Source organism: Sander vitreus, chromosome 1, assembly GCF_031162955.1.
Source record: "Sander vitreus isolate 19-12246 chromosome 1, sanVit1, whole genome shotgun sequence".
In the NCBI taxonomy this organism is placed as follows: domain Eukaryota; kingdom Metazoa; phylum Chordata; class Actinopteri; order Perciformes; family Percidae; genus Sander; species Sander vitreus.
The window spans coordinates 28,005,467-28,029,213 of NC_135855.1; the positions used below are offsets into that span (position 1 = coordinate 28,005,467).

Consider the following 23,747-nt stretch of genomic DNA (forward strand, 5'->3'; position numbering starts at 1 on the left):
TGTATCAGTGTTCGTATCAGTGTTGTTTGATTCAATGGCTTTAATTAATTCTGAAAGCCAAAATCTGGATGCTAATTATCATATCTCCTGACCATTAATATTAGAAAGTCTTTCAGTTAAAAGACCAGCATGCTGGTGCTGTGTGGATAGATCAGATACAACAGGAAGTCAGGTGATCCACCTGCATCTACAGGATTACATGCTCCAGATGTGTACAGCAAGTACTGAATGTGTTGCATGCAACTTACCTGGCAAAGAAGGAGGCGGCAGCAGAGGTGGTGGTCGGAGCCATTGTGGTTACAGCTGGCGTGTGAGAAGGAGAGCTTGTGTGTGAAGGAGAGTGTGTGTTGTAGCGGTTCAGGGCAGCCTCGGTCAAACCTTCTCTGGAGTCCTCGGAGATCATCTGGGAGATCTGATGAGAGACAGAGAGATTCAAAATATTTACTCCTGAGGCTGCAATAAGTGACATGTTTTCTGTGTGTGTCTGTGTTTTGTTGTACCACTATGAAAAAAAGAGCCTATATCCTTCTCAACCCTCCTCTTCTTTCTCTCTCCCACACAGACATGTGATTTTCTCTTGATGACTTTGATCATGTTGACTGTATCTATGTCTTTCATGACAAACACATTACACACACACACACACACACACACACACACACACACACACACACACACACACACACACACACACACACACTATATATATCTCTGCCCTTGATTTTTCCAGATGGTCAGGTGAGAGACTGGAGTCTGGTTTCCCACTCCCCTTTTGTTTCCTGTTTAGGAATAGTTTATGTCCATTCATTTGTATATTCTGATGCATTTTTGGCTTCAGCAATACTTAAATTTTAACAACTAATTCAATATCTTTCAAAAGACTTCAAAGGGCACTGTCAAATACTTCCTTTATCATTTGATATTTAAACCCCTATCCTCAACATGGCATAGTTCACTTATGCTAAGATATTTTATTTTCATTTCAAGTGTGTGTGTGTGTGTGTGTGTGTGTGTGTGTGTGTGTGTGTGTGTGTGTGTGTGTGTGTGTGTGTGTGTGTGTGTTTTCCTTGGCAGACAGCAGATAAGCTCTCTGGTGTTTACAGTGAACCCACAGCAGAATGTTGTCTGGGTCCCACATAGCAGAAACAAACAAACAAACATCAACACCCTCCTGCCTCATTTTTTCTCGTTTAACCTCCTCGCCTTCTCTTTCAACCCAGTCTCAGTTCGTGAAATGTTCACGTAATTTAATCTATTGATTCGTGTACACAGACACGTTTATCTAATTTTTTTCGTGATGGTCAGCACGTTTTTTTAAACTAATGTATTTCAATGGGAAGCATCTTTCGTGATCACAGCACAATTCTTTCTGCCAGTCGGGCTGCAGCAGAGAAGCTGTATACAGCGTTGCTATTATTGGTATTTTTAGCCCTATAACCACTGTTTTAATCAACATGTATTCACGAGATCTTATCATGGTTTATACGTATTTCTTTTAATGTTATTATTTACAGCAGTCTGTCTTACAGCATACTGTAAAATTTCACCGGTAATAAGACCAAAATAATATTATTAAAATGAAGAAATGAATACCATAACATCTAAATAAATGTTGATAGATGTAGCGTTATAGTTATATATCATCATTATTATTTATATCAATAAACAACAAAGCAATTCAGCTTCCCATAAGACCGAAATAATAACATTAAAAGAAATACGTATAAACCATGATACGATCTGGTTAATAAATGTTGATTAAAACAGTGGTTATAGGGCTAAAAATACCAATAATAGCAACGCTGTATACAGCTTCTCTGCTGCAGCCCGACTGGCAGAAAGAATCGTGCTGTGATCACGAAAGATGCTTTCCATTGAAATACATTAGTTTAAAAAACGTGCTGACCTTGGGGCGGCCTCTGGCTCACCCAGTAAGAGCGTGCGCCCCATGTAGGCTGAGTCCTTTGCAGCGGCTCAGGTTCGAATCCGACCTGCGGCCCTTTGCTGCGTGTCGTCCCTCTCTTTCTCTCCCCCTTTCCTGTCTATCCACTGTCACTATTGATTAAAGGGAAAAGCCCCAAAAAAATAACCTTTAAAAAAAGATTTGATCTGTCCCTTTGATCTGCCATCTTAAGCGTTTCACATTTGTCCTTTATTATTGGATCATCCTTCAGGGCATTTGTCCTTTATTAGATAGTATGCAGGGAAGAAGGACAGGGAGGACGAATAGAGAGAACTTTGAACTCATAACACCGTAAAGAAATAAAATTGGCTGTGCCTGTGTGAGTAACTGTTTTAATCAGATGTATGGTATATACACAACAACTTTGTATGCATGCATCTATATAGCTAGGTTTTTCTTTACATTGTTTTTTAGCATTTGCCTTTATTACACAGCTGATAGTATAGATATAGAAAGGAAATGTGGCGAAAAAAAGGGGGTTATGACATAAGGTCCCTCGGCGGAGTTGAATATTGCGATTATATGGTATGTGCCTTAACCACTAGGCCACTGGATGCCCCCTATCTATGTACATGTATAGGTATCTAGGTATCTGAGAGAGTGACCAACATGTTAAATTCATATGCATCCTTGGAGCAAACACATATAAAAGAAAACACATTTCATAGTTTGTTGTCCCAAATCTCTTCATCTCTCCCTCTTGTCAATATGAACAAAGGGAGAGATTTAATGTTTTGTTGCATATATATGTGTGTGTGTGTGTGTGTGTGTGTGTGTGTGTGTGTGTGTGTGTGGGGGGGTCTTTGGTCCAGATTCATAAAATGCTGCAGACAGACACACACACACACACACACACACACACACACATAGGCATTTATGTGCCACATTAAACTGCTACTTATGCGAGTGTGTTTTGCATTAGTTTGTCACTTTGTGCACATATGTGTGTGCATGTTGATGTGTATGTATAGGCATGTGTGTGTGTAGGCAACCCATTCCTGAAACATATATGGATTATTGATCATAGTTCTTTATGTGCTGCCAGCAGCCAGACAGCAGAGCACCTAAATCATTACCCCACGCTCCAATAAAGGAACTGCAGCTTGTGTGAGAGTAAATCTGCGAGCATGTATGTCTATTGTGAGCATGTCTGTGCATGTCCTTGTGTGTGCATGTGTCTGCACTTCTCTGCACCTGTGTGTACGTGTGTGTAAATCAACTACACTGTGCGTATATTTACTGCTGAGGGCTCCTGGGGTCCAAGCACGCAGCCCACTGCCTTGATAAATTACCTATTGTAAATGAGATGCCTTTATACTTTATATGCCATTCTCCCTATGCACCTACATGCATGTCAAATGCTCAGGCTTAGCTTGATACCCCTGAATTATTGAAGGAGTCGTGAATGTATGAAACAAAGGTTCAGTAAGCTACATGGAATACCTGTGCATTTGTGCTGGTTATTTGTTTATCCTGATTAATGGGAAGAGGAAAACTACCAGCACAGTGTGAGAGAAATGTCCCCACAGAGGGTTATTATAATGTAGGCTGAAAAATGGAGTAAAGGTGGTTAAATAATATGTGGCTGTCAGCAATATAGACTGCACGGACTGGACAGATCTATGTTTTACTCTGTACCTCCCATTGTCACCAAAAAAGTGCAAAAACCATATGCCCATTCATTTCATCTTGCTGTGCTTGTGTCAGAAACAGTGGTGTGCTGATGGGCTATTATGCTTCATGCATCTCATTAAACTAGCTATTGTAAGAGAGCTGACAAATTAGGCCTGCATCTGAACTACGGCGAACAGAAAATAAATGAACAGCATGATAATTCCTGCACGGTCACCTGGCTAATGCTTTGACATGGATGGCATCTTGGGTAATGTAGTTTAAATAAATTATGTTTTTGTTGTTCCTGTTGGTTGTTATGAGGTTGTTACACGTGTTCCATTCAGAATTCCCAACAGGACATACAGGCTGAGATGCTCTCTCTCTAAATGTTTTACCATAAATTAGATTGAATTACACTGGATGAGACTTTAATGATCCCTATGGGGATATTAGGTCATTGCAGCAGGAGAGACAAGGATTTAGATAATACCAGGACAGAGAGAGTGCTGAGGATAATACAACAGCCAAATGTGTGAAAAGCATGCAGCAAATCAATGAAAACACAGCCTCTGACCATGTTTTTATAGAACACCTGGTCCTGAGATTGTACTTGTCAATGAGGGACTCTGATGAATGTGATATCAGATTTCCCTAAAAGGACAGAATAAAAAATAAAAATAAACACTTAGACTCTCTCATACCTCCTCTTTCTTTACACTACAGCACTTTCCCAAACCCCGTTGTCTCTCTGCTCTTAGAAAAAGGTAAAAGCTGGCTCATTCATCTTCATTACAACACAAACGCCATTTCCCCAGCATTCGCCTTCCCCATCTGTCACTCTTACATTTATTTTATTTTTCCATCCTTTTCCAACCACATGCTACAGGCAACCAACATAACATTTGTGCCTTAAATTTCGTGCTTGTATGAGGAAAATGAAGATAAATGGTATGCCTTAGTGTGTCCATGTGGTCCTGCCTGCTTTCATCAGGGGAATACAATCTGTAAAACAATAAAATGCTTACTGTAGTAGAGTGGAGGAAGAGAGAGAGCCTGCCCCTTCAGGATTAAAGTGGGGTACAGAATTGGGGCAGAAACACACACAAAAGTAGTAAGTGAGCAAATAGAACAGGGTGTTTATATTTTATAGTTGAAACAGAGAAAGTATGTGAGACAGAGAGGGAAGGAAAAGAAAGTAAGTAAGAAAACAGTCATAAAAAAGTAGACAAAACACGGAAATGAATTGTTGGGAGAGTGGAGGCAAGAAATGAAAGAGTGGGAGGAAATTATAGATACATTCACCATACCTAGAGATTGGCATGGGGTACTTTCCATAAAATCATCTCTCAGTGCAAATCAAACCAGCTATTTTAACTGAAATAAAACCATGCCAGTCTCAAGGTATGGTGAAGGGTATGTGATGATGTGGGGCTATTTTAATTCCAAAGGCCAAGGGAACTTTATCAGGATGCATAGTATCCTGGATCCATGAAATAACTGGCCTTTAAAAATAAAAATCTGCCTGCCTCTATGGGAATTTAACATAGGGGTGTACTTACTTATGCCCCTTGTATTTTAAGGAAGAATATTTATTTATTTACGATACATTATTCATTCACAAAGAAAATTGGTGTCCTTAAAGGTTGGATTTTTCCTCATTTTTTTCAATTAAGGCATTAAGATCAGTTTCTTAAAGATGATTTTTTTATTCCTCTTTTCAGTCAACTTTAGCATGGGTGTCCTAATTTGTTCACATGACTGTATACAGAGAGCAAGAGAGAGAGCATAGGTGATGCAGCGCAGGGTGATTGAATAACTAATGCTTCAACATATGTACAGCATGTTGTGTAATCAAATCAGAGAAGGTCACAGGGCTACATAATGTATGCCAAAATACAAACTTTTAAATTAGAAAATAATGACAGGAAGAAATGTAGCTTTATGTATCACTTTTCTGTGCAGATGACTTTATGGAATAGCAGAGATAATAAGTAGGGCTGTCAAACGATAATTTTTTTCTTAATCGCGATTAATCGCTGCATTTCTATAGTTAATCGCGATATTATTTTGCATTACAGAACTGTTTTTAAGTACATATTAACAATGGAAAGCAATTCTTACCAGTGTATCTTGATTGGGAATCAAATGAATGCAAAGAAAGTTACTTTATGAAGTTGACTTTAAGAGTTGTATTTTTTATTTATTTATTTATTTAGTTAGTTAGTTATTTATTTACTGTAAACAAAAGAAAATGTGTGAATCTAGTCACACATTTGAGTTTAGAGGCAATATAGTGTTTAGTAACTCCTAAATAATTTTGATTACTCACTGACGTCCAGTGATCACCTGTTAATGAGACAGCGTTTGCACTTTGCAGCAGTTCCAGTTGGGCTGCTTTCTCCGTGTTGTACAGGCTGTGTATGCGTGAAACTACTGTCCCCCTTGACGGCAATGTATAAGATGGGTCAAAACACGCCAACCGTAGTCTTTAAGACCCGAGTCTTCTACGATGCTAACAGGTCTGCAGTTAGTTGCCACCCATTTCGCAGCTGTAGTAATCTTTTGGGATTTGGGTTCATCCACAGGTCAGCAAGTAGCACTCTCCAGTCACGTTAACTGTACTATGCTTAGCTTGTAGGTGGTAGCTCAAGCTTGACGTGCTAAAGGTGATATTTTAATTCGGCTTTACACAATGGCTTTTGACTTCTGAGCCGTCCGGGAGTTTTGGAAAATAAAAAGCACCATTCAGAATTGTGTTGCTGCTGTCTTTCTCCATAATGCCTGCAGCAGTAGGATGTGTTACGAGGAAGTATGGCAGCTTAATGATAAGTAAAGGTGCGGCAAAGGGTCAAAATAGTAGCCCGTTAGGCACGACGCAAAGCCAAGTGAAGTGTAAAATAAATTAATAAATGGCGGCATGTGATTAAAATTAATGCGTTATGCTCAGCCCTTAATCGCATCCATTGAAGTTATACAACAAAATAAACATTACTTTTCCAAAGGCTGTAAGCTAAGCATGCACGCACTTATCATGCTTTTATTTTATGCAGTTATGCAGCAACACAAAACTATATGTCAGATCTCAATGCTGTCCTCTCTGTTGGCAATTGAGCATGTGCACTGCTCTCTCAAAGAGGACCTAAGGGCACCTTGGCTGGAGTAATTACAGTAATGGAATACACAATTTGTTTTGTGAGTTTGGCCAGCTAGTCAACCTTTATTTTAACTGATAAGATAGGAGACACTAAACTAAATACCTGTGGTAGAGTGTACACTTGGGGCATTATACTATTGGGGCGTTTTTCTGTTTATATTGTTTATGCTGCTCTTTTACTTTCCGCGCCCAGATTTATCATGCTGGTCAAGGGATCGAACTGGCGACCTTCCAGTCACAAGCTTCTCTAACCTTTAGGCCACTACTGCTGTCCTAATTTACCCTGAAGGTATTCAGCTAAGTCTGGCAGTGTTTCTTTTATTTTGTTCAAAATATGACAGTTTGTGTGTGTGTGTGTGTGTGTGTGTGTGTGTGTGTGTGTGTGTGTGTGTGTGTGTGTGTGAGATATAAAAACACAACAAACAGAAACACAGTAAACACACACGATACTGTATAAACCGGTTTTCTATTAGCTGCTTGAAGGACAGAGCTAGGGCAAAGAGACAATGTTAGATTTGTTTTCTCATGCCAGAGAAGGAGTGTGACACACACACACACACACACACACACACACACACACACACACACACACACACACACACACACACATTATCACCACTATAAGAGCCCAAAAAAGTAAATAAGCAGTTGATATGGACTAGCTTTTTATTTATTGAACCGTTTCTGTCAGTAAAAAGGTACAGTAATGGCCAATGTGACACAGTTCAGTGTGTTGCAAAAGGACATATAGGTTCTGTGTTGTTTCTTTGAACAAATTAAAGGCATATATATCATTGAGCACACTGCTGTCTGATGTCACCCAGTGGTTTTAAAGTGCCCATATTATGAAAAAAATACTTTTTCTGGGATTTGGGGTGTTCTTTTGTGTCTCTGGTGCTTCCACACACATACAAACTTTGAAAAAAATCCATCCATGCTGTTTTGAGTGAGATACGGTTTCTGAATGTGTCCTGCCTTCAGTCTCCGGGTGAGCTGTTCAAAATCGGCATGGCTTGTGACGTCACAAGCCGAAACGAGTTGGCTAACCGCAACCATTAGCTTGTAGCATTAGCGTTTGCATGCTAACGCTAATGCTAACGCTAGCATGCTACCTCACTCTCAATAGCAAAGCACTGCTACAACACACACAAGTTCACCATAATCTACAAACGAACTACTTCCATGTGCGCCCTCATTTAGAAGTCTCCCAGCTAATCCTGCCTTGTAACTGACCGAAGTTGGAGAAACAGCCTTTTTTTACTGTCTATGGAGCTAGCTAGCTGACATGATCTACATCTGAGCTACTGCGCATGTGAGTGCAATCAATGATAGTACAGAAGAAGTAGAAGAAAAGAGGTCTCACTCTGTAGCTAAAACAGAGACCAGGTGAAAAGAGGATCTGCAGCAGTGAGAGAGAGCTGTGCAGTACAACAAAAATATGGTGTTTTTTGAAAATTAAACCATGTAAACCTATTCTGGTACAACCTTAAAATACAATTATGAACCTGAAAATGAGCATAATATAGGCACTTTAATGCTTGAGCCTTTGATTTATGTTCACCAGCATCTTGGTCAGTTACTTGACTCAGGAATACATTTGTCAACCAGCTGGATCGTAAATCAGTTCTAATGGAGAACATCTTAAAATGCAAACTGACTTATGAGGTTTACCAATTTTCATATCCACTGCTGTGCCATTCACATCTCTAGTCCATTATGATGTGTTTATACAACTTGCACTTTACTGTGTTTGTATTGTATATGGAGAGAATGAGTATTACCTTGAACCCTAGAACCTTGACGTGTATGTGACAGCCAGTCTAAATGGGGCAAGTTTAGTGTTAGGTTGGAGTTTTGCCTAATAAAATATATGTGTTAATCAAGATTTTAACATGAAATGATTTCAAATCCTTAAAAAAAATGTGTGTGGCCTTCATCGGCTCACTCATCCCAGTATGTTACCTGGCTGATTCACACCTAGTCCGTTATAATCAGTCTTCCTTGTTCTTACTGATTCAGCATTTTCCATTTGTCCTACACTTCTTGTGGGACCAAAAAGAAAAGTCCTAATAAATATAAAATGTGGAGGTTGTCACCTCCTACATTGCTGACCCAGCAAGATTTTAATGTCGACTACACAGGCAGACAGGTCGCTTCTGTTCTTTATCTGCCTCTGCAGCGCCCTCCCTTCTATCAGCTCTCCTCTCTGTCTGTTGTTGTGCTACCTCTGAACAGGACTTTAATGGTGATTTTCATCATTAAAAGTGAATAAATCAGGCGCCCGGATAGCTCAGTTGGTAGAGCGGGCACCCATATATAGAGGTTTACGCCTCGACGCAGCGGGCCGGGGTTCAACTCTGACCTGTGGCTCTTTGCTCCCCCTCTCTCTCCCCTTTCATTTCTTCAGCTATCCTGTCAATAAAGGCCTAAAAATGCCCAAAAAATAATCTTAAAAAAAAAAGTGAATAAATCATATGAGACCATAGTGTTGCTGTTGGTAATATTCTTGTAGAGCAACACCACATTTCCCATAAAGCCCACTGATTCTGGGATTTTCAACTTAAACCCTACTCATTTTCCCTGCTATTGTTCTACTTGTGTTTGTTTTCTCTTCTGCTTTGCTGAAGGGTATGAACTTGTTGGAAGAGATTTCTCATCTGCCATTATGAGAACTTCCGAAAGCTCCAGTGATGCTAAAACATGAAGAGCAATCCTTGTTTGATGTTTTGTGCTGTACAGCAGTAAAGCTAACTTGACAAGCCAAACCCACATCAAGATGTTGGGTCTGGGAACTCACCATTGGCAGTCCGAGGGGTGGGATAAACGGTTGTCTTTCAAATTCCCTCTGCATGCAATAGGATAGCGCTACAACCAAGCAGAGCAACGAAGAAGGTAGCGGAGCTAGTTGACAAGCCCCCAGGAAGAGCACCATGTCTAAAAGCCACCATGGGCTTAGCGGATAACGGTGGTACTGCACCCCATGGCCCAGAAAGACTTTTCACATAGACTTTGCATGGCGAAAGAAACGTCTATATTTCAGCGGATTTGTTTCGGGGTATATCAACTTACCAGCCCGAACAATTAAAGGGTCCTTGTTTAAAACGTCACGTTTTTAACATTTTTAACATTCACTAGTAGCGAATCCAGAATTATTAAATTAGGCATGATGAACGCACATAATGGACGCGAGCAGACTGCGCCCGCCCGCTCACATGATTGTTCTCCCGAGGTCATGTAGCTAGCTGTAATAATGGATATAGCTAATGGTTGTAATTCACCATGTGTTCTATTAATACGTCCATGGTATTATCTTATGAAGTTATGTTACATCCGAGGGATGTATGTATGCTGTAAAGCCTGTTAGCTACGTGGATGTAACGTCATTAGCATTTCCCAAACTTGCGGGCTATCGACTAGCTAGCTAGTTGCTAACATCAGGGGTAGCTAGCATGGCTGTATTAAGATCTATAGCTACATAGCTAGCTAGCTATATGCCTACATAACGTTACAACAGACATAGTTATTACATCGCCTTGGTTCTCTCTTATGACATCCGAGGGCCGTATGCTGTAAAGCTTGTAACGTGGATGAGAGCTGAAGCCATGGATGAGCTTTGTTCACGAAACTGCAGGCTAACTGCTAGCGCTAGTTATTAGCTAGCTAGTAGCACGACATAATTATTAAATCTCCTTGGTTGTCTAGCTAAATACATCTATCGTTTATTTAGCTAAGCATGTAAACGACCGGGAACAACTAAAACACAATGTTTAACGTTAGTGAATATTTTAGACAATGAAATCGGCAAGTTCATGAGTTTGCCACTTGTAAGAGACACGAGAGATAAGCTCATGAACGAACATGTTGCTACCGGTTGCTAAGACAACACAAACAAATTGTTGCTGATGCGCATGTCCATCGTGACGTCATGGGCCAACAATGCGGAAGATCCGAGCTCCATGTTTGCTTTATGCGCTTTTGAGCACTCTCATTGGAACGTATGGGGCTTCCTGCCGAACACTGTATCCAGTTCTCTTAATACATCCATGCTAGTTGATAGATTAAACTGTCATCTGGTCGGCAAAACTCTGAACATATCTTCCTTTTTTAAGAATGAGTTCAGTGCCGTTCTTCTTTCTTTTCTCAAAGAAAAGCTTAACTCCAAGTCTTCTAGAGTCGCAGCCAAAGCTGATTCTAAAGACCGCTGTTCGCCAGCAGCAGCAGCCATAAGCCCGCCCACCAACTCTATACACGATGTAATTGGCCCGGCCAGAGTTGGGTTTTTCCAGCTCGCAAGCCAACGGAGAGTTGCTAGTAAACAGAGGTGTCAAAAGTATTCACATTCATTACTCAAGTAGAAGTATAAATACTAGGGTTTAAAAAATACTTACGTAGAAGGTGACGTATCAACTCAAGCTTTTTACTCAAGTAAAAGTGTAAAAGTACTGGTTTCAAAACTACTTAAAGTATAAAAGTAAAAGTAATGTAAGTGGAAAAAATGCCATTAAGGACAAAAGCTTAGCCCGCCCCACAGGGGCCTATAGTGCACTACCCCACCTCCACAAAAAAAGGAAGCAGCTTGTTCAATTGTATTTGTCTGTTCTGTATGTTCAAAAATATAAAACAATAAAAAGTTGATCTAAAAGGAGCACAAGGCGACATTAATGAACGGCTTATGTATTGCTAAGGCCACAGGGTCAAAATTAAATGATTTATTAAAAATGTAATAACAATAACTTATAGAGGGTTTTCACCGATGTCACGTTCTGGGCAGTAACCTGGATTCAGCCATATTGGAGGCACTCGGTGTAAACAACTGAATGGAGTAATGGAGTATTGTGCACTTTGGATACTTTAATACTTTATGTCTAAACACAGAAAAGCTCATCAAAACGCGTCCAAGATGCAAAGGCATGGAAGGACTTGGACCACAAAAAAGGTGTGATATTTTGAGAAATTACAGTTTACTGGCGGTGCAGATCCCTACAAGTTGGCTCCCTCTTCTTGGATCCATGGTGACCCGGTGATTCTTCCTTCCTTCATCATATCCTGCATATCCCGATATAGTCAACTACCTGTTTTTCTCGCCGAGCCCATACACAGCGGAAGACCTTAAATCCTACAAAAGTTTGGAGGCTTATAACCAGATGGTGTGTGGATGGGTGAGGGAGACACAGTACCAAGTCATTAACGACCAATGTGTTGTGACGGCCAAAGTAAGTAATGCAATAACGTCTTTAATCAACCTAACCTTAACTGTATGATATCATTGTGGTACTCAAGGTGTAGCCAAGTGACTCTCAATAGTTTTTTGTTTTCATTTCAAAGACCGAACAAGACAGAGTTTTCCCTCATAGATCCTGGTTGAGCTTTGCCAACCACAAGCGCCTCCTTTACTCTGATAACTTCTGGCATTCCTCTCCCTGGTTTTTAATAACTTTTGGAAGTCGATTTGGAATATTCCAAATGTTTTTCTCGGTCTGACCTATTGGTATAACCTAAAACACGGCAGTAATTAACCATTTTCCTTGTTGTGATGCGGAGTACCTCCAACATGGCGACTTCGGGTCTGATGACGCGCCGTGAAAACCCTCTATAACAATAATTTATTTCAGGCTGAGTCTGTTTTTCAGACAACGGCAGATACGTTAGAATCCTCTCCAGTGAAATACAGACATACTTTTACACCGTTTATCTGTCAGCATTTTAACCGTGTTTACTCCAGCTGCTAGCTAACGCTAGGCTAACGTTACCTGCTGTCAGGTGAAGTGTAAACTAGCGTCCCGTGCGGCGATGTTTCAGTTCCCTCTAACATCCGTTTTCGGAGCATCAGAGAGAAGCGCAGTCATTTAAGTGGCACCTAAATAAGGCACCGAAATCCGCATTGCTATTTGGTCCAGTAGATAACAGTTGTTCAGGCACCGGTGCCGTAACACTGGGTCTGTGCAGGTGTGATGGATCGCGTACAAACTAATAGGGTGTCGTAATGGTATATGTTAATACTTCTCATCCAACCACAATCAAATTCACTCTATCCAGATGGCGAAATTTATCTGGATAGTTGTTTTTTTTGTGTGTGTTTTTTTGAACGATGACAAGCAATGAAAACAAGCTGAACTGAAATAGAAGTAACGAGTAGAACGATGTAAGGAGTAGAAAGTACAGATAATTGCGTGAAAATGTAAGGAGTAGAAGTAAAAAGTCTGATATAAAATAATTACTTCAGTAAAGTATAGATACCCAACATTTCTACTTAAGTAAGGTAACGAAGTATTTGTACTTCGTTACTTGACACCTCTGCTAGTAAAGCAGCAGTAAATCAACAATATCCACTCAGCGATGTGTCCATAAATACTGATGTCTCTATAATAAAATGTGTCTTATTCTCTCTTATTCTAAACCCATCTCTCTAACATTCTCTTCATCCTCTCTGACCACATCTCTTTATCTTTCAATTTCTCTTAAATTTCCTGCTTTCTACTTTCTGATCCCATTTTTTGATCATCTCTCTGCTTAGCTCCTCCTATTTCTCTTTCTCTCTCAGGCGTGAGTCTGAACGAGGGTGATTTATTATCGCACTCTGTTTCTCCTTTCCTGCTGAAACACCATTACTGTCAAAGTCACAGCGCAAACACTCATACTCACTAACATTTTACATCATCCAACACATGGATTGGATACTACCTCCAATACAGAACACAAAAATACTAGCACATGAGTAAATGCACGCACACATACAAACAATATGCACGTATACTACTGTATACACAAAACAGAGCCCTTTTGCACACATACACACACACTGGCACACAGATGCTGACATCCAAGTTGTTTGAACACACACAACAAGACACTCACACACAAATACACTTGTAAAACTGAATGCAAACAGATACATATGCTGAGGAAAAACAGGCTTTCTTTCTTGCTAGCTAACAATGTAATATTATGAAAGGCAATATTAAGATAACATTAAAAAGAAATCTTGTTTGCAAGGGAAACATGGTAAAAAATCAACACATTCATGAATGTTGCAGACCAACATGAGGCAATGTATCAATGTTGGAATATAATAAATCATATAAAAGAAGAAGCAAAATCATTATTAATTATCTAATTACTGTAATTTAATTTAAATTTGGCAAAAGAGATATACTATATTTGAACACCTTCACTTTCATTTCCACAAAGACAGGCCAGAATACATAAAGGCTCTTATTAATTTCTGACCGAAACAATTTGAAAGATTGTACAAAGTAATTTCCACCTATCTGCATCTGATTCAAGTCACATAATGAATAAAAATATAAAGAGTGAGGGGAAACAACAAGATAGAAGAGCTGAACACAATGTGTGAGAAAGACAGGAGAAATAATAGGGGAGAAGGAAAGAAAGAGGCAATAGGAATAAGAGAGAGAGAGAGAGAGAGAGAGAGAGAGAGAGAGTGTGAAGGGGTACTGTGGGTGTGTGACATAGAATCCCCAGAGTTCTAATTATCACCGTATGAATTATTACATCTGTAGAACACATTCATACACACATGTTAACACACACACACACACACACACACACACACACACACACACACACACACACACACACACCTCTGGATCTCCCCTGCAGTCTCAGCTCTCCTGCCTTCCTCTATACACCTATAGACCACACATCACCTGAGGCGTTTTCTCCCTCCTACCATCTTCCTCTCTTATCTACTCATGATCCCTCTCTTTATGTCTCCTCCTAAAACCTCCTTCTTTTATGTCTCCATTTTCAATTTGAAAATGTATAGCATTACAGACTACATGGCAGCATTTTTCATTGCTAGTCTACAGGAGAATAGGGGAGATCAGATAAGATAAGCGGAGAGGAGCCTTTATGTTTATGTTGCAACAACATACTAAACTAACATTTCATAAGTCAGGTATTGTGGTTGATAACTAACAAGGTCACACTCCAGAAGGTAGCAACACCTGCAAGCTGAAAAAAAAAGCTTACCTGGTATGGATAAAGTGTAACTCCTCCATTAGTTCGGTTCAGGTGCTGATGGGCCTGCAGAGCTGCTGTACTCAGTACTGCTCCACTCCCGTTATTACTGCTGTTACCACTATTATTGCCAGGGCTGTTTACTCCAGTCACTGGTTGTTGTTGGGAACCAGCTTTTCCTGAACTGGGAGACCCATTCCTTCTGTCCACCCCACCTCCAAGCCCCAGGGAGCTGGGTTTGGACCCCAATCTGTGCCCTGGGCCTTGAGGTTGTGGGTTTATGGGAGAACAGCTGGACGTTTGTCCCACCGAGGGACTCCAATGGCTGGGATTGGATGGTCCGTGGCACGGGCTGGGTGTTGGGGTCTGGCTGGGGCTTGGAGAAGGGGACTGGGAGGACGAGTGTGAAACGGAAGCAGCAGCTGAGGAGGAGGAGGAAGGAAGAAAAGGAGGAATCCAATCCCGTAACCCAGGACCTCCTAGTGCTCCAGATGCTCCCATTGGACCCGGAGGTCCTTGAGATCCATATCGTCCAATGAGGGCCGGAGGGGAGGATGGTGGAGACAAATCCCACTGGTCGAGAGTGAGGACCATGCGCACGGCTTCCTGTTTGAGCTGAGTAAGGTGAGTGGCGCAGACATCACAGCGACTGTCACGTTCGTTCCATGCCCGCCGAGAACTGTTGGGCACTTGAAGCTTATCATGAAGGAGGAGAGAGAAGGAGGGATCCTGGAAGGAGAGAGAGAAACAGAAAGCCAAGATTTAGACTGGTGGGTGGAGGAAAGAATTGAAGCAAAACGAAGCAACTTGTTTTGAGCTGCACTGGAGAATGTAATTGACCTGGAGGAGAGGAGAGGAGGAGAGAGGAGAGGAGAGTTGGAAAAATCATGACTTTGAATAATTATAGAAAATCCAAGACACATTGCCTTGTAGCCTGGTCAAAGATGTGTAGAGAAACACACAAACAAACAAACACACACACACACACACACTAAAAAAGCCTTAGGGTTAAAGGGTAAAAGTGTCACAGAAGCTGGCAGCAAGGAGAGTCCTTTAAAGGTGCACTATGAGTCCCTGCATGACGTCACTTCTGTTGACGTTCCAAGTAAATTTCAAACAAAACAGAGCAAGCTCGCCCCTCCCCCCATGTTTCCGTTACTGTCATGACTAACTGACTAACTGTCACTAACCCCCACCCCCTTCCCCATCCATCTTGTCGGTGATTGGCTGGAACGGGTTTGTTGTATTTAAGTGCACAGCCTGTGCCTCTAGTGTTTGTTTGATGTTTACGACCCCTGTGTTGTCTCCCGAGACCGGGCATGCAGGAACTCATAGTGCACCTGTAATACAGAAATGAAAACAACTGACCTTCTACTCACTCTCTCTTTTCCTCCTTCATTCTTTCTCAGCATGAATTTTGCTACTGTGACATTGTGTGTGTTGAGTTTATGCATTTGAATCATCTGTAAAGCATCTGGGTGCAATAAATACTGAAAATGTAAAAGATAAAACAGCAGCCTTTTTTTTTTTTTATTCATACAAGAGGTTCATTGATTGACTTTCAATTTCTAGCAATGAGGAAATTACAACATTTATTTCCCATAAAAGGCAATAAAAACTATTTGATGAAGAGGGAACTACTCAGTAAAAGTGACATGAACTATTTCTCATGCATGCATGTCTTAGGAGGGAGTTTAAAATATTAAAAGTAAATCTTTTAATATATAATATAAAATTGACCAGTATTCATACGGGTTACTGTATGAGGTATGTGCATACTGTATGACCGTGCTCGTCTGGTTGGTGGGGCTGAGAACAGAGAGGGGAGAGCTGCAGGAGAAAGGCTGTACTTTCAAATTCTGGCATTTGTTTTGCCTTTCTCAAAACTGCTTTAAGCTTTAAGAGCTAGGTGAATTTCATGGTCTGGAAAATACCAAATAGTTGGAGCACTACTTGCCCTGGTCATTGTGCCGCTACAAAAATTGGGCCCCTTGTGTGCAAACAGGCCAAAGTAATGGAGTATGGAGGCTGCCCAAAGTGTAAGATCATGTGTAGGTCTAAAGTGGTTTATAGCATTATAAGATTGGTCACAGTGTGAAAAAGTGCCAACCTTTCTATTTCTGGTGCACTTTTGTTCGCAAACATTACACGGTCAACTCTATATTTGGGGTTGCTGTGGCTCAGAGGTAGAGCGGGTCGTCCTTCAATCACAAGATTGGCGGTTCGATTTCAGCAGTTCAAAGTCTGCATGTTAAAGTGTCTTTGAGAAAGACACTGAACCCCAAGTTGCTCGCTGGGCGCTGCTATGTGGCTGTCTACTGTCTACCTAATGCTTAGAATGGGTTAAATGCTAAGATAGAATTTAACTACATTGTACTGTACGATTGTATGTGACAAATAAATAAGGTTTATTCTTCTATTAAAGCTCCTTTTATCTGTGTAATCTATCAAACAGCTTCTAAACACTCCCACAACTACAATGGTTCCACTTTCACCAGCAAACCGCAAATTCACCTTTTCTAGTGAGTACAGACTGCCAGGCTTGCAGGTTTCCAAGAACGGCCATATAAAATATATCAGCATTCAAGATTTGATATAAAAGTGTGATACAAACCACAAATGCAATCTTCTCTGTCATTTAAACAAAAAATCTAAACAGAAAAACAGAATCACTAAAAAATGCTAAATGTATTGTTCTCTCTCTCTTTTCTCTCCTTATGTTGGCCCACTCCCTTTGTCTCTCTGTCAGTGTTTGGCTGGTGAAGCTGTGTGTGTGTGTGTGTGTGTGTGTGTGTGTGTGTGTGTGTGTGTGTGTGTGTGTGTGTGTGTGTGTGTGTGTGAGTGAGCAATCCTAGTGTGCTTTGTTGTGTGCAGGAATCTGCACATTTGTCCAATTTGTTTGTGCAGTTATCTGTGCCTGCGCGCATAAATGCATGTGCATGTACAGGTATGTGTGTGTATGTGTGCATGTGTTTTTCCAGACTAATTGGAGCAAAGCTCGTAAAGAGCTAAATCTCCTCCCACGACTCTCTAGTCTTAATATCAAAGTTAACAAGAAAAACACACGCACACCCCGATACACATCTGTGTCTTAAGCTCATTTGACTCGCTTAAAAATATTTCTTCTGTTTTTTTCCACAAAGCATTAGGCACTTCATCTGAAAAATCTCATTATATAGAAATAGTTTTTCCTTATTAAACTTTGAAGCTTTACTCAAGGCCCTTAAGACTCGTGGTGTGATTACTGTAAAATGACTACGTGTGACGTTGTGAGCTAATTGTCAGTGTAGGTGTAGTGTTATCGTATCATCAGTGAGAGCATGTCTGCTTAGGAGCTCTGAACTTCAACATCTGTGGTAGGTTGTACCAACTGACTTGATAACTGTAATTATTTTCCTGCTGGCCAGGCCAGGTATCTATGTAGGCCCTCGCCCTTTTCTGCACAAGTGCTAGTTACAGCAAATGGAGTTTATGGTTACATGTAAAAATCATCTCATCCTATTGTAACTTGGGTTAGACAGTAAAGACCTTATCTGAACATGCATACAGTCTCCTCCTAAAATAAGATTTGTCACATTCTATTATTTTGTTATTCTGTGCACATTCCTCCCTAGAGATAACATGAAATATTTTCTGTGAAACAGCTTTCTCTTGAACGATGGTTATAACCAAGCGCTTCTGCATCCCATTACATTCACCATCTTCTCACAAACGTTATCGTAAAAAATATTTTTTCAAATTCCACATTTGCAGCTGCATTTCCCATGTGATTGAGTTAACAACAGAAACCAGACAGAACAGTTTAACCACTAAGATGTAGTGTCGGGATGTAGAATAATAGGAGCATAAAAACAATCTAATTACTGATTACACATGTTCAACCATAGTAGAAACAGTAAACGCATCACTTTATTTGAATATCTCAGTGCATCAGGCCAGGAAAGAGGCTGTACATGTACAGGATTAATCAAAGTGATGGGAAGGCACTCTTTGTTTAGTGAAGCTTAATCAATACATAAGTTATAGAGATGAAGTACGTGCGTCTAATTAATAGGCATGTGATGGGCACAGGTTATCTCTCAGCAGATTTAGACAATCAGAAATAAAGATAGAGAGACAGATGGAGGAACAATAGAGGGTAAATAATGAGTGACTGACAGGTAGCACATATAAACAGATACGTGAACAGACAGCTTTCTTCTTTACATAATTAACTCAATCATCATATTTCAGTTTCCATTGCTGAAGCTGCGGTGAGGAGCTGTGGTCTTAGGGTCTTAGGTGCCTCAAGGGGCGGTAACCCACGAACACCGTGGTGGACACCGGTGGTCAGGGAAGCCGTCCGACTGAAGAAGGAGTCTTTCCGGGATATGTTATCCCAGAGGACTCCGGAGGCAGTTGCAAGGTACCGAAGGGCCCAAAGGGCCCAAAGGGCCCGAAGGGCTGCAGCCTCTGCCGTGAAAGAGGCAAAGCAGCGGGTGTGGGAGAAGTTCGGAGAAGACATGGAGAAGGACTTTCGGTCGGCACCAAGGTGCTTCTGGAAAACCGTTCGCCACCTCAGGAGGGGGAAGCGGGGAACCATCCAAGCTGTGTACAGTAAGGATGGGACGCTGTTGACCTCAACTGAGGAGGTAATAGGAGCACTTTGAGGAACTCCTAAATCCGACTAATACGCCCTCTATGGTAGAGGCAGAGCTGGAGGATGATGGGGGATTGTCGTCAATTTCCCTGGTGGAGGTTGCTGAGGTAGTTAAACAACTCCACAGTGGCAAAGCCCCAGGAATTCAGGAGATCCGTCCAGAAATGCTTAAAGCTCTGGGTGTGGAGGGGTTGTCTTGGTTGACACGCCTCTTCAACATTGCGTGGAAGTCTGGGACGGTGCCTAAGGAGTGGCAGACCGGGGTGGTGGTTCCCCGTTTTAAAAAGGGGGACCAGAGGGTGTGTGCCAATTACAGGGGTATCACACTTCTCAGCCTCCCTAGTAAAGTCTACTCCAAGGTGCTGGAAAGGAGGGTTCGGTCGATAGTCGAACCTCAGGTTGAAGAGAAACAATGCGGATTCCGTCCTGGTCGTGGAACAACGGACCAGATCTTTACTCTCGCAAGGATCCTGGAGGGAGCCTGGGAGTATGCCCAACCGGTCTACATGTGTTTTGTGGATCTGGAGAAGGCGTATGACCGGGTGCCCCAGGAGATACTGTGGGAGGTGCTGCGGGAGTACGGGGTGAGGGGGTCCCTTCTCAGGGCCATCCAATCTCTGTACGACCAAAGCGAGAGCTGTGTCCGGGTTCTCGGCAGTAAGTCGGACTCGTTTCAGGTGAGAGTTGGCCTCCGCCAGGGCTGCACTTTGTCACCAATCCTGTTTGTAGTATTTATGGACAGGATATCGAGGCGTAGTCGGGGTGGAGAGGTGTTGCAGTTCGGTGGGCTGGGGATCTCATCGCTGCTTTTTGCAGATGATGTGGTCCTGATGGCATCATCGGCCTGTGACCTTCAGCACTCACTGGATCAGTTCGCAGCCGAGTGTGAAGCGGCTGGGATGAGGATCAGCACCTCTAAATCGGAGGCCATGGTTCTCAGCAGGAAACCGATGGAGTGCCTTCTCCAGGTAGGGAATGAGTCCTTACCCCAAGTGAAGGAGTTCAAGTACCTTGGGGTTTTGTTTGCGAGTGAGGGGACAATGGAGCGGGAGATTGGTCGGAGAATCGGCACAGCTGTATTACATTCAATTTATCGCACCGTTGTGACGAAAAGAGAGCTGAGCCAGAAGGCAAAGCTCTCAATCTACCGGTCAGTTTTTGTTCCTACTCTCACCTATGGTCATGAAGGCTGGGTCATGACCGAAAGAACAAGATCCAGGGTACAAGCGGCCGAAATGGGTTTCCTCAGGAGGGTAGCTGGCGTCTCCCTTAGAGATAGGGTGAGAAGCTCAGTTATCCGTGAGGAGCTGGAGTAGAGCCGCTGCTCCTTCGCGTCGAAAGGAGCCAGTTGAGGTGGTTCAGGCATCTGGTAAGGATGCCCCCTGGGCACCTCCCTAGGGAGGTGTTCCAGGCACGTCCAGCTGGGAGGAGGCCTCGGGGAAGACCCAGGACTAGGTGGAGGGATTATATCTCCAACCTGGCCTGGGAACGCCTCGGGATCCCCCAGTCGGAGCTGGTTAATGCGGCTCGGGAAAGGGAAGTTTGGGGACCCCTGCTGGAGCTGCTACTCCCGCGACCCGATACCGGATAAGCAGACGAAGATGGATGGATGGATGGATGGAATCATATTTTAAATCATATTCCACATTGACGAAAGAAGTTTACAACTATATATATATATATATTTTTATTTTTTATTTTTTTCTTTCTAAAAAGAGCTTAAAGAGCAGCGTAGAATGGGGGGGAGGTGGGAGGGGACTTCTTGGTGGCCCATATGCTCATAATGTAATGAGAGCCTGTTCGTAAGGAAAAGAGAGTGAATGTACCGTACTGTCTGCCAAAAACAAATAAGACTCTATCAGTAACAAGCCTGTTACCGTGTGTGTGTGTGTGTGTGTGTGTGTGTGTGTGTGTGTGTGTGTGTGTGTGTGTGTGTGTGTGTGTGTGTGTGTGTGTGTGTGTGTGTGTGTGTGTGTGTGTGTAAGGGTGTGTTCACACAAAGCAACATTTCATCTAATCTAATGGTATAATGCAGCCTCTCAATTTGAGCGCTGCCTGCTAGGCTATGTCAACAAACCACAAGACCAAAAGATACACACACGCACACATACATGCATAGCAGGAGCTCAAACCTTGGCAAGCATCTGAGGTATGTGTGTGTGTGTGTGTGTGTGTGTGTGTGTGTGTGTGTGTGTGTGTGTGTGTGTGTGTGTGTGTGTGTGTGTGTGTGTGTGTGTGTATTTAAAGATAAAGCCTACCTTGTTTCTCAGGCAAACGTAGTATACAGTAAGTAATAGAATGGGGTTTTTAAACATATAGATGTATACACACATGCAGGCAAGCATACAAACACACATATTCCTGGCTGGCATGAGACTATGTTTACATTCCCCTGGTCCACACACACACACACACACACACACACACACACACACACACACACACAAATACAAAACATATTTGCAGAGTGACACGCAGGCAGACTGGAGGAAGGTGGCTGATGTCAGGGCAGATTATGCAGTTTACTATTTATGAATGCATTTATTCGTTTTTTCACTGTATGTTCAATAATTGTGCTTAGCTATGGGTTATGACACATTTTCTGCTGGGTACAAAAATGTGTCTTTTCACACAAAACTGTATTTGTTGCATCCAGCTAAGGGAGGAAGCAGTAATGATACCGCCAGTGATAACGATAAAACAGTTTTCAGTGCTCTTAACTTGAGTTCTCCCTGTGTGAGTGAAATGTTCCCTCTAGAAAGAGTCAGTTTCTCTTCATTTTTGAGACTGATATGAAAAGCATTTATTGTAGATGGCTTTTTTTTTTTACATCTGGACACTTACTAATGGGAATGGGACAGATAATGCACATGCACCATCAAGCAACAAAATGAAAGAGCAGGAGCAGAGCGCTGCAACATGTGCACTCCAATTCACATACAGACTCATGCAAGCCCAACAGATATGTCTGTAAGGGTTTAGTAAAGGGAAGCAGTGTGTTTAGCCGTATTATGGTAAAAAATGTGGAACACAGTTGAAGAACAGAAGTGGGATTCATGGATGTTTTTATTATTAGAATCCAATGTTAATGTGGCATTCAGTGACAAGTTATGTAAATGTATCATTAAAATATAAGTATGAAGAAATGGTGAATACAATCCTCCAATCAATGCCAGATAGTAGTCCTGGTTTTCTTGTTTTGAAAGAACTGGAAAAGTCAGCTCTTTGCCAAAAATGAGTAGATTTAATTGGCTTCTTTTGACCCCTCTGTATCTCCCAGTCCCACACACTCAAACACACATGCACAGCAGACAGGCGACCAAAGGAGCAATAAAGTGGGCACAGTGTACAGTCCTTAAGATGAGGGCCATGTTATTCCTTAGTTGAGATTTGGGGAGTAGCCAAGCTGCCTGATTGAAAAAAAGAGCTGTGTTTTGAAAAAGAGTGTTTTTCTTCCCACTAATGCTTCCTTTTTGTTATTTCCAGCTCATCTTTCAGTGGAACAGTATAACTTTTAGTTTGTTTACATTCCCCTAGTCCACACACACACACACACACACACACACACACACACACACACACACACACACACACATTATGTTGCCAGACAAGCTAGAGATCAGTCCAGGCAAAACAATCTTGAGGAGTCCAATGTAGAAGTTAGTTGGAAGCTATTTCATTTTCCAAGTCCTATATTTGACATTATCAGACTCTTCCAAGCATCTCTTCACCTCTGAGTTCATCAGTATTCTGTGAGTGACTAAATCAGTCTCAGCACCACAGATAGTCTATGTGTGTGTGTGTGTGTGTGTGTGTGTGTGTGTGTGTGTGTGTGTGTGTGTGTGTGTGTGTGTGTGTGTGTGTGTGTGTGTGTGTGTGATTCATTTCCTCCTCCAAGGGCAGACAAACTCAGCCTCAGCTCTATACTGTGCAAGGATGGAGTGAGTGACAGAGAGGGAAAGCAGAGAGAGAAGGTAGAGACAGAGACAACGTCCAAGCTAACTTAGCAGTGACCTCAGCGACTCTGTGTGCTGGGGGGGGGGGTCCATTACTGAGATTTGATAAGAAAAGACAGCTCAGCCCCGTTTGTCCATTACTGTTGTTTTTGTGTGTAAGGGTGCATATGTGCGAGCACACTGGAGGTAAAGGGTTCAGGAATACAGGCTGTCAAACACAACAAGACACATCCCTTTCACACACACATACGTAGACAAACACACAATCTGTGCACCACTGACAGGGTATAAGCCAACATTTTGAAATGTGTGATCGCAACCCACTTCCATTATGATCCCCCTATTTTTCAAACCTTTGTCGTTCCCTGTTTTCACTTCTACTATATTTAGCACCAGTTTGTTGCATGACACTAATGAGGTAAAAGAAGAGGATGGCAGATC

General features: G+C 41.9%; 1 protein-coding gene across 1 annotated transcript in view; it reads right to left on the reverse strand.

Annotated features, from left to right (window-relative positions):
• The window catches only part of kif26ba (kinesin family member 26Ba), a 94,157-nt gene that overhangs the window by 51,045 nt on the left and 19,365 nt on the right, over positions 1 to 23,747 (reverse strand). Inside the window, exons 3-4 of the mRNA XM_078251429.1 lie at positions 14,724 to 15,440; positions 249 to 412 (exon numbers count right to left, since the gene is read on the reverse strand). Coding sequence (XP_078107555.1) covers positions 249 to 412; positions 14,724 to 15,440 — 881 coding nt within the window. The remainder of the gene's footprint in view (positions 1 to 248; positions 413 to 14,723; positions 15,441 to 23,747) is intronic.